The following is a 15,657-nucleotide window of genomic DNA, read 5'->3' as shown; positions in this document are numbered from 1 at the left end:
AAGTCAGGCCTGATCCCCGTTTTGATAATGAACATTCAGTCACCACTTATTCAGTGGGTAAATTATGTCAGAATTAGCTTCAGCATTCCACATTGGCTGCAGTTAAATCACATCTATCGAAGCTGAATGATAATGTGGATTTAAATGATTTCATAAAAGGCCCGGCTAGTGGTAGATCTAAACGATGGATTTATGCAGTTTACAATGCAATCTGGAAATTTTCACAAATTGAGGCTTCTAAGCGCCTGAGGGCTATTGATCAGGCTAATTTGGAAAAGGTGCTTGCTGTTGTGGATAACAGTATTAATATGCTTTCTTCACGCATTTACACGTTAAACAATATTGTGTCTTCTGTTGTTGATATTGTACATGATGAAGTGTCTGTATTATACCATGGTCAAAATCAATTCCGTTCCATTATGCAGTTTGCATGGACCCTGCAGACACTTAAGGCTGGTAGAGTGCCTTGGAGTTACATGAACGTGACTTCCATGTTTGCCCCTTTTAATCTGACAGTAAAACAACGCATGCTTTCAATGCGTGATGCATCATTTTCCATGTTACACATTGATAGGTTAGAATCTTTACCGTTCTCGGTAGCTGAGGCCTCTGCTGCAAGTGGCTTATCCACGGATTAATCACATTACCATTCGCATTATACAAGTTTACTAATTGTATGCAATATATTGCAATAGGGCGATATGAACCATTAGGTAGCGCATTCCTCCATGAGGCGTGGTCTCTTCCATACACATATAGGTGCCTGAAAGACGAGAAAGAAGTGAATCTTAATGGGGAGGAATGCACAGAGTCGCCTGACCGTTCATTGATATGCAGACACATCCAATTACATGGTTCTTGTAATCAAGACCGGCCAAATTTAGCCTGTGTTTTGAAAGGCACACCAGTTCCCGTAATCGTTCCAACTTTCACTTTGCTGGCAAATGATAGTTATTTACTGTTGAATAATGAGGAATGTTGTCGGTTAATAATTGGTATCGCTTATGTGGTAACAGTATCAGAGCGTGTGGTCTGTTGCAAAAATGTTCTGTAACCTCCTACACATGGGAATTCAGATGTTTCCATCTGGCCGCGCATCCCAACCTTGAAGGCAGAGTTCAATGGTATGAGTAGAATAGAGCCCTTTTGTCTCAAAAAGAAGTGGCCCTGAGTTCGGCCCGAGAAACTTTTGTCCTTCACATTGCTAACACGCGCACAGAGGTGCAGGCGCTTCTAAATACTGACTTGCCGTTTCATTTTTGAGAGCTAGTTCATCAAATCTTTAATGCCTCCTCCACGTCTGGCCTCGCTCACTTTTTTAAAATGGTTAGCAGTGGTCTCGTGGCTTCCTTTGAGAAAATATTTGGAGTCATCCCTGCGTTCTTTCATTCTATATTTTCAAGCCTGTTTGGTAGATTCCCTGTTTTGCTAGCATTGGCTGCAGGCGTTTTGATAATATTTTGTTTTATTAAACATGGATCCCCGTCCTGCGCTAGAAGCCACTCAGCCCCTCCTAGCACAGTTTCGTACCCGGATGCTTGATTACTATGGCACCCTGCCGCTTACGACTTTAAGCACGGCATTTGGATTATCGTTTCGATTTTCCTATTTCACATGTGTCCAGCCTGTGTTTCATTGCCTGAGCTGCGATTTCGACTGGGCCCTTGATTTGTGTCTCTGTTTGATGGTGTCTCCTGACGTCGGTTTTAATCATCTGATGAGCCCCGTAGTTTGTTCTGGCGAAAGGATTATGGCCTTGGCAGCGATGCATGGAGTAATGGGTCATTGGGACATACTCGCAGCGGTGCATGAGTTCTTGGCACATAGCTTTCTTGAGTACCCACCGAGTTGTCCTCTGATGATGCTAGAGGATCCAGTGCTGGAGGAGCAGGTATGTTCTTTCCCACTACTTAATTGGATGGCTGAACTGTTTTCGGATGAAGACAGTGATTTCATGTTGGGTACTGTTGCTGCATATTTTGCGTATTCTTTCCAATCATGAGATGCCTTGGAGACTTTGATTATTTAGGCATGTCCCTGATTGTATTTTTGAAAAATGCCTTTTTTCCTACGAACAATTGTTTTTATACGTCCCAGGCCTATTGCCTTGAACTTTAGACCATTTTTGTTTGGCCACTGTAGGCAATCATATATGTTTTTTGAAAATTACCTTAGCTCATTCTTATTGAACTCTGCTTTCATGTTATGCCTCTATTCTAGTGTTACTATAAACCAAAACATAACACCAGTATTGCCAACTTGATTATACTTGGACCACGGGTGATCACTCGAATCACTGACTGAAACAGTGACTCTCGGAGAACAGTTTTGTCCGAAATAAATCAAAAATGTTTTTATTTTTTATATATCACATATACCATATCAATGGGCAATTTTTGTTTTTTAGATATACATTTGGAAAACTCCACAGTAATATGTCAGAACAACAAATGAGAAAACGAATACAAAAAAGACACTTTTTAACAGATTGACACCTTGCATTCAACATTCATACGGGACAACAAACATATAAATAGACATATATACACAATTGAAAAGTTGTATTTACAGGATATATTTTTGAAAAACAACGCATTGGAACACACAACTAAACCATTGTCATATGTTTGGGAATAGATCAACAATTCCTAATCCTGGATAGAGAAGGTCTACGCGTTTCGATGACCCCTTGTTGTGGGGAAATCTCGTCAGGACCAAAAAAGCCTGTGAATGGAGAAACAAGATTGGGTCAGCTAAGGGGACCGGACTCTACCTCTCAACGTATCAGAAAGAATAAGTGAAACTAATCCTACCTTAGAGTTGCTAGGGGCTCATTTGAGATTTCAACTGTAACAAAAACGGAGCCAGTGTTAACCCATGGTTAAAGACGCAGAGAAACCGCAATCGCATTTACATAACTGTCTCATTCACTCGTGAGTACTTACATAGTGTTGCGCGGTGTGCGCTCTCAAAAGGTTTTGTTCTCATCCATACGTGGAAGTGGAGATCTAAAAAATGGAAGGACTGGTAAGAGATCTAATGGTTTGACCGGTGGTAGCAGCTATCGAAGAACCGGGGACTACTTACATCAGGTTGGAGCGTGGAGACGGGGCTGTTTCCCGGATCCGCACGGTGAAACGCCTAGTAGGATTAATTCCTGAAATGAAAGGGAATGCTACTGTCAGTATTGTTCGTGGAGACTACGTGGGCGGGATAACTGATCAATCACGGCTTAGTCAAGTTGTTCGGATCTACCTGAAGGTTTTTTGTAAGATGAGTATATCTGGGGGTCCACGTTCATCGGTCTCTGTCAAGTAAATGCAGGTACCGGCATCATCCAGTTCGGTGCTTCTAGTCTCGTGTGTCCTTGTTTTTAACTCACTTCCTGGTCGTAGGATTTGTGGGGATTGTAGTTTTTTTGATTCGTCGTCATGGAGACGTTGTTTCTATCAAATGACCTTGGGTGTTCTCATGTATCCTGGTATTGTGGGAATTGTAGTCATTGGTATTCGTCGTCATGGAGACGTTGTGTCTGTCATGTGACCTTGTGTAGTCGGGCTCACAGTCCGCGCAGGAGACGGTAACTCGAATCTTTCATTGTATGAATTTACAGACGGTAAATCTCAGAGAGTTCGTTAAGGCCATTGGTAGCTGTATTGAACTTGACGATGAGCATGGCTTCATGACGAGATAGTTTTGCCTCAATATCTCCTCCTCTGGGATCCTTTTCAATTTTTGCGATGACTGTCCATTTCAAGTCGTCTAGTGTATGCTCGTGACTGATCCAATGATTGACCAGGGGAGCAGTAACGACTTTCTTTTTTATGCGAGATTTGTGTTGCGTGATGCGGCATCTAATTTCTTGACTTGTTTTTCCAATATATAGCATGTCACAGGGACATTTTATGCCGTAGATGACGTATTTAGATTTGCAGTTCGTGAACTTTTCATGTTTCCAAAAAAGTTTTTTATGTTGAAACAAGCATCCTTCTTCTGTGCTTGCGCAACAAATGCAGGATCCGCATTTGTGGTGACCCTGTATGGGTGGCAGGCCTAGCATGGTGTTAATTGTGGGCGGGTTCTGCTTCACTGCAGCTCGTACAAGGTGGTTGGCCACACTCTGATCTTTTTTAAAAGCAAATAGTGGCTTCTCTTTTAGTGTCTCAGCAACATTTTCTACTATATGCCAATTCTGTAGAATGGTTTTCTTGAGTTGGTTGGAATTGGGGCAAAATGTTGAGACACATACTATCCTTTCAAGAGGTGGTTTTGTCCTTTTTACTAGGAGTGTTTCTCGAGGGATCCACCAAACTCTCTTCATAGTTCTTTTAAGAAGTTTAACGGGATATCCTCTTGCTACTAGATTATCAGTGAGGTTGGAAGCGTGAAACATATATTCCTCTTTGAGGTGGCAATTTCTTTTTATCCGCAAGTACTGCCCGAAAGGAAGGTTTTCTTTAAGGTTTCGCGGATGATTGCTTGTAAAGTGTAAAGCCTTGTTTCTGTCTGTCTCTTTCTTAAATAATGTCGTCGCCAAGCCTTCGTCTGTTGGATATACTTCAACATCTAGAAATGACATTTTAATTTTGGAAAAGTTCATGCTGAACTTGATCTCTTCTGTGCGAGTGTTAAGCCACTCGTGAAATTCTTTTAGTTTTTCTTCTGATCCTCTCCAGGTTAAGAAGACGTCGTCTATATAACGGCTCCAACTTGTGATGTTTTCTAAGTATGGATTTCGTTGGTAAACAAATTTCTCCTCATAGAGTGACATAAATAATACAGCCAATTCTGGGGCGAACGGACACCCCATGGCTACGCCGCTTATCTGGTAGAAAAAATCTCCATTAAAATTGAAGTAATTTTTCTTCAAAGCCAATGTGGCTAGTTGCATGATGAATTCTGTAGGTACTCTATTCGGTTTTGGTCGTTGGTCAAGATAGTACTGAATAGCATCTAGGCCGTCGCTCTGGGGAATCTGGGTGTACAATGAACTAACGTCCATTGTTACCAAGAGATCCTCATTCAGTTCAAAAGGTATGGTTGGTAATTTATTTATAAAATCCGTCGTGTCTCGGAGGAATGACTTCACCTCGGACATGAAGGGTTTCAGGAAGAAATCTACAAACTTAGATACCGGTTCAAACAGAGACTCACAACCGGAGACGATAGGTCTTCCTGGTGGGGCATTAATGTCTTTATGGATTTTAGGTAAGACATAGAATAAGGGTATCCTTGGGTTGTTACATTTAAGGTATTCATATTCTTTCTTGCCAATTATTCCGTCTGCCAATCCTTTCTCCAAAATTGGGTTGAGTAATTGTTGAAGTTCTGTCGTTGGATTTTTGGCAATTTTCCTGTAGCACCTTGGGTTGTTGAGTTGACTCATCACCTCTCCAATGTATTTTTCTGTGTCCCACACTACTATTGATCCTCCTTTGTCCGCTTGTTTAATTGTCACTGACGTGTCTTTTTTGAGATTGTCTATTGCATTTTTTTCGGCTCGCGAGATATTGAATTTTGTCCAACTCCTGTTTTCCTCCATTTTGTTTATAGCTGACAAGACTCCTAGTAAAAAGGACAAAACCACCTCTTGAAAGGATAGTATGTGTCTCAACATTTTGCCCCAATTCCAACCAACTCAAGAAAACCATTCTACAGAATTGGCATATAGTAGAAAATGTTGCTGAGACACTAAAAGAGAAGCCACTATTTGCTTTTAAAAAAGATCAGAGTGTGGCCAACCACCTTGTACGAGCTGCAGTGAAGCAGAACCCGCCCACAATTAACACCATGCTAGGCCTGCCACCCATACAGGGTCACCACAAATGCGGATCCTGCATTTGTTGCGCAAGCACAGAAGAAGGATGCTTGTTTCAACATAAAAAACTTTTTTGGAAACATGAAAAGTTCACGAACTGCAAATCTAAATACGTCATCTACGGCATAAAATGTCCCTGTGACATGCTATATATTGGAAAAACAAGTCAAGAAATTAGATGCCGCATCACGCAACACAAATCTCGCATAAAAAAGAAAGTCGTTACTGCTCCCCTGGTCAATCATTGGATCAGTCACGAGCATACACTAGACGACTTGAAATGGACAGTCATCGCAAAAATTGAAAAGGATCCCAGAGGAGGAGATATTGAGGCAAAACTATCTCGTCATGAAGCCATGCTCATCGTCAAGTTCAATACAGCTACCAATGGCCTTAACGAACTCTCTGAGATTTACCGTCTGTAAATTCATACAATGAAAGATTCGAGTTACCGTCTCCTGCGCGGACTGTGAGCCCGACTACACAAGGTCACATGACAGACACAACGTCTCCATGACGACGAATACCAATGACTACAATTCCCACAATACCAGGATACATGAGAACACCCAAGGTCATTTGATAGAAACAACGTCTCCATGACGACGAATCAAAAAAACTACAATCCCCACAAATCCTACGACCAGGAAGTGAGTTAAAAACAAGGACACACGAGACTAGAAGCACCGAACTGGATGATGCCGGTACCTGCATTTACTTGACAGAGACCGATGAACGTGGACCCCCAGATATACTCATCTTACAAAAAACCTTCAGGTAGATCCGAACAACTTGACTAAGCCGTGATTGATCAGTTATCCCGCCCACGTAGTCTCCACGAACAATACTGACAGTAGCATTCCCTTTCATTTCAGGAATTAATCCTACTAGGCGTTTCACCGTGCGGATCCGGGAAACAGCCCCGTCTCCACGCTCCAACCTGATGTAAGTAGTCCCCGGTTCTTCGATAGCTGCTACCACCGGTCAAACCATTAGATCTCTTACCAGTCCTTCCATTTTTTAGATCTCCACTTCCACGTATGGATGAGAACAAAACCTTTTGAGAGCGCACACCGCGCAACACTATGTAAGTACTCACGAGTGAATGAGACAGTTATGTAAATGCGATTGCGGTTTCTCTGCGTCTTTAACCATGGGTTAACACTGGCTCCGTTTTTGTTACAGTTGAAATCTCAAATGAGCCCCTAGCAACTCTAAGGTAGGATTAGTTTCACTTATTCTTTCTGATACGTTGAGAGGTAGAGTCCGGTCCCCTTAGCTGACCCAATCTTGTTTCTCCATTCACAGGCTTTTTTGGTCCTGACGAGATTTCCCCACAACAAGGGGTCATCGAAACGCGTAGACCTTCTCTATCCAGCATTAGGAATTGTTGATCTATTCCCAAACATATGACAATGGTTTAGTTGTGTGTTCCAATGCGTTGTTTTTCAAAATATATCCTGTAAATACAACTTTTCAATTGTGTATATATGTCTATTTATATGTTTGTTGTCCCGTATGAATGTTGAATGCAAGGTGTCAATCTGTTAAAAAGTGTCTTTTTTGTATTCGTTTTCTCATTTGTTGTTCTGACATATTACTGTGGAGTTTTCCAAATGTATATCTAAAAAACAAAAATTGCCCATTGATATGGTATATGTGATATATAAAAAATAAAAACATTTTTGATTTATTTCGGACAAAACTGTTCTCCGAGAGTCACTGTTTCAGTCAGTGATTCGAGTGATCACCCGTGGTCCAAGTATAATCAAGTTGGCAATACTGGTGTTATGTTTTGGTTTATAGTGTATTGATAGTGAGGCTTGTCCTTATTGCCAGTGAGCCCAGACCCTGTTTTGGTTTTGGTCTATTCTAGTGTTGGCTTCCTTTATTTTTGACCGTGCTCGGGTCATTGGGGGGGTGTCATATAGTTACTTCTTTTCTATATCTTGTGTTAAGTTAGCATGGGCTTATTAAATGTTTAAACCCCATTTTTATTTTGCTTTAGTTTGCACATGACACATACTTGTTATTATAGCTTTCAACCTAGAAGAGCGATGTGATTTATTTGAGAATAATGTGTTATTGCTCTGATATCAGTTTTGCTTGGTACACTGTCTGCACAGTGAGTGCTGAAACCTCTAAGAATAACTCGACACAAGGTTGTTGTGAGGTCTGATCTTCGCACCACCTTAGACATAACACAAATACAGTTGCTGCCAACATCGGGCTCTAAGCGGGTTTAAGATAGAGTTACTGGGAATGCAAAGACGCACTTGATGATGCTTCGCATACAGAGAGCTGGTGAAAGATGATGTGATCCTCTGCCACTGAGATTTTGAGGTATGGGCCCGCCCTGCTAAAACCCAAATGAGACCTTCATAGATATAAAATACTATGCTAAATAGGGAGGTTGAGAATTAGGTGTTGTTAATTCCTATTCAATTCAGCATTTTAGTATGCTGTCACCGTTCGCTTTCTATGGTCTAGTAACTATGCTGATAACTTTGATTCTTATAATATGTTTGCTGATATTATATAAGATACTGCGTTTGAGAACTCTGCATTAGTAAATAAATATTTCAAATATGCACGTGTCCTCTGTTACTCCACGTTCTGGTTTGAAATGATTATAGAGCGAAAGAGTGTTCATGTGTTCCACGATACCTGAGGTAATCTAAGTTCATGTACTGGTTTGTCTAAGCATTGGGAGTTTGTTATGACCAATGAGACACTGTAGCTAGCTGGGTAAGGGGATTTTGGGTACTGAGGTGAGTTTTGGGCCATCCTAATTCACTGAGGTTCCAAATCTCTATGCACAGTTCTGTAGGAGAACGGAATCCCTGCTACAAAGGTAGCCCTTCTTGCACAAAAACAATCCTGCATTTAATGGAGGACCCCTTGCACCAATGTTGGCGTCCACATTCGCAAAGGGGAAGGGGTCTCTTGGGAAATATGAATGTTTTGCGACCACATTCCGATAGCAAAACATTCTTACATGACACTGCGGCTCGCTATTAGGAAGGGACACCCTTGAAACGCCCCTTCCTAAAACCGACTAGCAAACCCTATTTTATACGTCGGTAATAGGTTACCACCTCGCAAAATAGGGTTATTACATTGCAAAAGGCTATTTAGAGGTCACAAACGCACAAGTCTCTGTTTGCAATTGCTAAAACGATTCGTTCATCTAGCCCATCGTCCTTTCACAGGGGGTCGCTAAATGACTAGCCTATTGAATAATAAATAGCAGGTGTTAATTTGCAACCTGCTGTGACTTGATTTACATGCAGGAATGGAGGCCTGTGGGGCACAGCAGACTGCATGTGTTTTTTACAGAAGGGGAAATCTTTTTTTTAAATCAACTGATGTCCAACACAGGAGCTGCTTTAAAAACAAAATTATTCCCCATTTAGGAAACTATTGGGGAAGTAGGCAGTGATTCTCAGGGCCACTATCTGCTCCCTTTGAGGCCGGGACACTTTGTGACTCAGTTACCAACCAATTCAGCCCCTAATAATTGAACAATGTGTTGCAACCACAACTCGTGTGCCTCCTTTCCCTAATGGTGTATTATTCAAATGCAGTAATCATTTTCTAGCACTGTATGATAGGGTCCTTAATTATTTTTCTTTCTATCAGGAAGTTGGCAACTGGAACAAACCATAGCTCACCCTTCATGTCACAATGCCAAGGGAGAACCAAGGTCTTTGGAGTCGGGTAGGATCGGACCTAGGTTTCGACAGAGAGCGATTGATATGCTTGGGTTATGATCTAATTCGTAATTACACGTGTGATAGAATTAACCCCCATATTCAAGAAGATTTACTCTGGAGATTTATATCTTTATCTAGTTTGACACTTCCGGCTGGAAGTATTCTGAGAAATTTAAATGTGCAACATTATCGTCCTGATGATGGTCCTGAGGATCTTATAGACCAACGGGGGACCGAAACGTCGACGCCCAACATTGTTTTGTTTTGCTTATATGTTAAATATTTTGACTATAAATGTAAAAATTTGAAGAATTTCTGTTCATGTATGGTGTTTCAATTATCCAGAATTTAAGGAAAAGGTGTTTCATATACTACTACCAATCCAGCTTAGAATGTTAGTAGTATGTCCATTGCCAGGTTGCAATTGTGTAAAAAAGTAAAAAAGTCGAATTGAATTAAAATAACCCCTTTTTTGACATTTGTTGGTATTGGTGTGAACATTTCTCTGCATAATTGGACTAATGATCACTGTTGTGACAGCATTATAAATTATAATGGTTTTCTAAAAAAGTTACCTTGTGGGACAATTGAAACTTTGTAAGGGAGCACCAGAGTAACATCTTGAATCTGCACCGCTTTCCGAGGGGCAATTTTTCACGCAGCATAGCAAGGCACCTTGCGGTGATGCCCCACAGGAAAGAGATTACACTGTATTTAACATGATATGGCGCATTCCTGTCCTTTCCTTTCACTGGCCCACAATGTACTGCCTAGCGCCAATGCAGGCATCCTTGCGCTGTGATTCAAGGGTGCCTGCATTGCAGACAGGATTGTTTTTGTGCACCAAGGGAAACCTTCCTGCACAAAAACAATCATCTGAAGCATTTTCCTCTTTCAATGTGTGCTGCAAAATCTAGCACATATAGAAAGAGGAAAGAACGAGGAGAAATAAAGATATTTCTCTTTGTTACACCTCACCTGTAGAGTTGTAGCCTTTTAAGGCACTCCCAGGTCTACCAGTAATGGTAAATTAGGGAATGCACCAAAATCAATTGGTGGATGCATGGGAACATCCATGCTCCACCCATGAAATGCCTCCCTGGGGTATAGTAATGCAATTCAGTGATTTGCGCTGTGTTGCAGTTACTCTAAATTTATTAAGCCATGCAGAGCCACGCAATGTGGCCTTGGGTGACTTGATAAATCTGACATTTGTTGCGTTGTCCTTGCGCCCCTTTGGGTGGTGATAGAGCCAAATTTGGACCTTGCCTTACCTTCCAAACTTAGTACTGATGATCTTTTATTTGCCTGCTGAAAGTTGTCGAGGGAAATAAACACGTCAAGATTATACATACAATGTAGTCATGCTTTAAAGACCAGAGACTCTGAATTCTAGTTTTATGGATTTTATTATAAGGGCAAAAATAGTTGCATGTATACACACCGCAAAATCAGCGAGTATAAGTACAGGAAAATTAATACAGAGCCAAATCTAAGCATATAATTGATTCGGCAAAAGAGACACAGACTAATAAACTCCAAGATTAGTGCACAACCCAAGATGAAGGCGGAATCCCAATCCCTTCTCATTAGGAATGGAAGAATGAAATCTCTTTCCCCATGCTACTCTCATAAATGATGTTCCTAGCTGGTTCCCCTGTCTCATTTCTTAAAGGTGTCAGCACGTGTAGACTTCCTTAGAAGTATTAATGTCAAATGGGTCAAATAGCTTAAAGCTATGGAGCTCGCTCCGAAGATGCTCCTTCTCCTCCTAAAATCTAGAAGTCTGATTTTTCGGTCCCTGCACACAATACAAAACGGATAAATTCAGCCCCCTCCTAAATGTACCACATGACAAAGGATTTCACTTTTTCAGGACCACAGTGATTTTCCATGACTTCTTTAATTAAATCTTCCTCACTACTTGTGACCTTGGAGTGTAGATAGGCCAGGCACAGAAGACCTCCTCCCCTCTTGGTTCTCAGACTGTTCAAAGACATTCAAGTTATCTCCTTAAACTAAAATAATGAGGGTAAATTCTTTATACCTACAATGGGATAAGAGCATACTGTTCTGGCACATACAAAGCTACATTTAATTATTTCTTCAGTAGCTGAGGAAGTGAAACTGTAAACAGCTTCTAACTTCGGGCCTACAGTGCAGGCAACTTTAACACAAACGATTACATTAATATGAATATCATGTCTATCTGTATCTGCGTATACAAACTAATAGTGTCTTCTGATATATGCGAATTCTATGTAAAGTGCACATTATATTTCTTGTTTAACATGTAGAATAATTGCATTTAATAGGCATATTACATTGTGACACTGAAAACATATGCGGTGCGTGTAAATCATGAGCATAATGCATAAAGGGTTGTATGCTCTCTATTAGTGGTGCAAAGGTGACACAACTCGATTATAAATCTGCTCCCACTGCTTAGGCTTAGTTTGTGAGTGCAGATGCTGCTTTCCCAGTGACCCTCTATTTTCATAGTGAATTTATTAACATCCTCTTTGGACAGATGAATAAAACAAATAAAAGACTAATGAACATTCTATATCAAATAAACATGAAAATGTGATATCAAGAATTATTTTATTTTTTCTAGATTCTCAATTACAGTTCGAGACTCGAAGATGACAAGTAATAATGATGACTGCCACCATTGCAACAAGTCTCTAGCAGGGATGAAGTACACAGTCCAAGATGATGCTCCTTACTGTGTTCCATGTTACAACCATCTCTTTGCTAAGATCTGTGAGGACTGCAATAAGACAATTGGATGTGATTCTAAGGTGAGATAAGTGTTCTTCGTTTATGACACGTAGGCCCTCAGTACAAGACAAGCAGAATAGGGTAAGGTATTTACCACATGTGGTAAACACCATTGCCCCAGGGTGAGGTATTTACCAGCTGTGGTAAATGCCTCCTATTCCAACTTTTTAACTTTAAAATGAGGCATAACATATGGAATCGATATTCATGACATAGAATTCTACATTTTGCCTTTTTAATTGGCTTTTCCCCCACCATACATTTTCTTCAGGTTTGTCCTGTAGGGAGCTATCAGGGAAAAACCTGTGAGGGTGAGACAATTATCACACAACTCGTAATTCAAATCCCTTTGCAAAGAAGTGTTTTTAAAAGAGATCATAGTTTAGCCTTGCACTTGTAATGAGGGCTTTGATGAGATTTATGTCAGACACTGTTGACTAATATTACAAGGACAACATTTAGACTGAAAAGCTAATTAGAACTGCCAACATATACCTTTGGTAGACGAGTAACTGTGAAAGAGAGATTCATTTTAGGGCCTTTAATGAAAAGATAGTATAAGCACCACCAGCGTTTCATGGTAATTACAACCAGTAGTGTGAAGTAACTGATCCCAGAAAGAGAAATTGAAACCTAGCTCACAGTTGATCAAGCAATCAATTTAATCAGTTGATCATTAAGTAGTTTATTTTTACAAATAAGTAATTAAACACTACACTATAATTGGAAAAATATTTGCAGCAGAGGGTAATATATGTAGAACAGAATGGAGGTTAAAAAAAGTACAGAAATCTCAATCTCCCTTGGCCTTCATTTTGCAAACAGTTGCAGGTACAATTTGGTTGATAACAAAGCAGATCAAAGAGAATTTAAAGCATACAATTAAACATTTGCAAAAAAGGGAACTTTGTGAGGATGGACGGTCACAGGTGCAAAGAGGTGCATATGTCTTCTCTGGCCTTGTTGTAGGAAAAATCAAGAGGGCCACCGAGTAGACCAGGCATAAAATGGGTCATAACGATAAAGTGCTTGCAAGGTTGGCAGGGCATTTTCTTACTGTGCCCCTAACTTAGGTACAATCTTACATTACCATACTCAATATTGCCAGGCAAAAACGTGACTGACGTTATTGAGTATGGTAATGTAAGATTGTAAGTCTTTTCAGTGTGCACTTATTAGTGGATTATTGGATATCTAGAAGTTAGACCACAAAAGGGAATTTGTTTTACTTAATCTGTTAGATAAAAAACATTGTAGCTAAAAAAGTGAAAACTAAATTCCTAAAGTCCCTAAGAGTACCTGGAAATCTACCTTAGGAACCTACCTTATGAATCTCATGATTTTAATCTATGTCATAGTCTTCAACTAAAGGTTCTGCATCACTAATCATGTTGGCATTAAAATAACCAATTATCAAGGGAAATGCAGTGCTAGGTACTCTAATAAAGACATCTAGCCAGGAAATTGTCAAGAAACTCTTATAATTGATTCAAATACTGGTATGGAACTTCCACAAACGGTTGCAATAGGTATAAATTACCAATACGAAGGGTCAAGCAGACCAAGACAGTGAAGCTGCTATAAAGCTGCTTGACCCTGTGGGTGCAAGATCCACCCAATAAAAAAACATTAGGGGTACTGATAGTACCCAAACCCCTCAGGAGTGGCTTCTAACCAATCATAGCTAAATAGCCATCAAAATGAGAAGGGTATGTAGCCTACGCTTCATGTATATAAATTAATGGCATTTAGAAATGGAAGACTGACAATGTGGAGCAATTATTTTGTGGTTACTTCCAGCAAGAGTTAAAGATAGATTAGAAAGAGAGGACAGTGAGACAAAATGAAGAATGTTACAAGGTCCTGTATTAATACATCAAAGGTATGGAATGGATTAGGTCTGCTCAAGACTCTGTCTGACCTACAGTGCCAGGCAATAATATTAATGGAAGATAGAGCCTCAAGCTTGTTAAACGTCACACATTCAGTAGGTAACCTCTGAAGCACTGTATCAGAAGGGAAGGGAGGTTGAAATTAAGCATGGGCGAATTTTGCGAATCTGGCGTTCGCGAATTTTGCAAATTTGCGAACTCGCAATCCGCAAAATCCACAAATTCTCGCGAATTTGTGGATTTTTTTTTGTGTTCGCAAGGATTTCTGCCAGTTCTCGAGGGTTTTGTACCAGTTCGCAATTGCGAACTTACATGTCGGCTCGCAACGGTCGCGATTATGTTGTTTCTACGTCTGGTTCATCATCACAGGTTCCCAGCACCCTTTGTTTCACCCCTGCCACCCTCTGTTTCACCCATGCCACCCTCGGGTACATCAATGCCACCCTCTGGTTCATAATCACTGTAGATTATGGGGGGAAAAAGCAAGCACACCTGCCCTGCTTCAACTGACCTGAATTAATTTGGGGTTGATTTATTAATGTGTCACTGTTTTAAAATTCCAGTCTGGCACCTGCTTCCTTATCTGTAATTTGCTTTCTGTTGCAGTGCAATTTTTTTTCCAGGACCTTTGTGGCCTACTTGTAGCTATTCTATGAGCCTGCTGTGAGGGTCAGAGCAGGGTCATACAATTTTTGCAGCTAGCAACTGAACTGCGAATTTGCGGAATTTTTTTTTGTGTTCGCAAGGATTTCTGCCAGTTCGCGAGGGCTTTGTACCAGTTCGCAATTGCGAACTTACATGTCGGCTCGCAACGGTCCCGATTATATTGTTTCTACGTCTGGTTCATCATCACAGGTTCCCAGCACCCTCTGTTTCACCCCTGCCACCCTCTGCTTCACCCATGCCACCCTCTGGTACATCAATGCCACCCTCTGGTTCATCATCACTGTAGATTATGGGGGGAAAAAGCAAGCACACCTGCCCTGCTTCAACTGACATGAATTAATTTGGGGTTGATTTATTAATGTGTCACTGTTTTAAAATTCCAGTCCGGCACATGCTTCCTTATCTGTAATTTGCTTTCTGTTGCAGTGCAATTTTTTTTCCAGGACCTTTGTGGCCCACTTGTAGCTATTCTATGAGCCTTCTGTGAGGGTCAGAGCAGGGTCATACTATTGTTGCAACTAGCAACTGAACTCTGGAGGGGCCCCAGTCAGGAAGCACTACAGGGAATGGTTACTAATGTTGAGTTTGAACTTTTGCACCTGCTGAATGCTTTCACTTTTGCAAAACTCGTTTTTCTGCAGAACAGCATTACAGCAACTGTAATGCCCCAAACAAGCTTACTTGTGAAAGTTGATTTCTAATCCAAAAGTGATCTAAAGAAAGTCAAAAGGCCTCAAATCCCAAAAAGTGCATGCAAATGTCAACCTGAGGCGTTATTCTG

The 15,657-nt window shown here is 40.7% G+C and overlaps 1 protein-coding gene across 2 annotated transcripts in view; it reads left to right on the top strand.

Moving 5' to 3' along the window:
• The window catches only part of FHL5 (four and a half LIM domains 5), a 287,889-nt gene that overhangs the window by 176,451 nt on the left and 95,781 nt on the right, over window positions 1–15,657 (top strand). The window contains exon 2 of one of the 2 annotated variants that reach the window (XM_086926634.1): window positions 12,152–12,338. In XM_086926634.1, coding sequence (XP_086782760.1) covers window positions 12,152–12,338 — 187 coding nt within the window. The remainder of the gene's footprint in view (window positions 1–12,151; window positions 12,339–15,657) is intronic. The other variant, XM_086926635.1, reaches the window with a different exon arrangement.

Source organism: Lissotriton vulgaris, chromosome 6 (genome assembly GCF_964263255.1).
Source record: "Lissotriton vulgaris chromosome 6, aLisVul1.2, whole genome shotgun sequence".
In the NCBI taxonomy this organism is placed as follows: Eukaryota; Metazoa; Chordata; class Amphibia; order Caudata; family Salamandridae; genus Lissotriton; species Lissotriton vulgaris.
The sequence above is the reverse complement of the archived record's forward strand: the minus strand, read 5'-3'. Positions and strand labels throughout refer to the sequence as shown.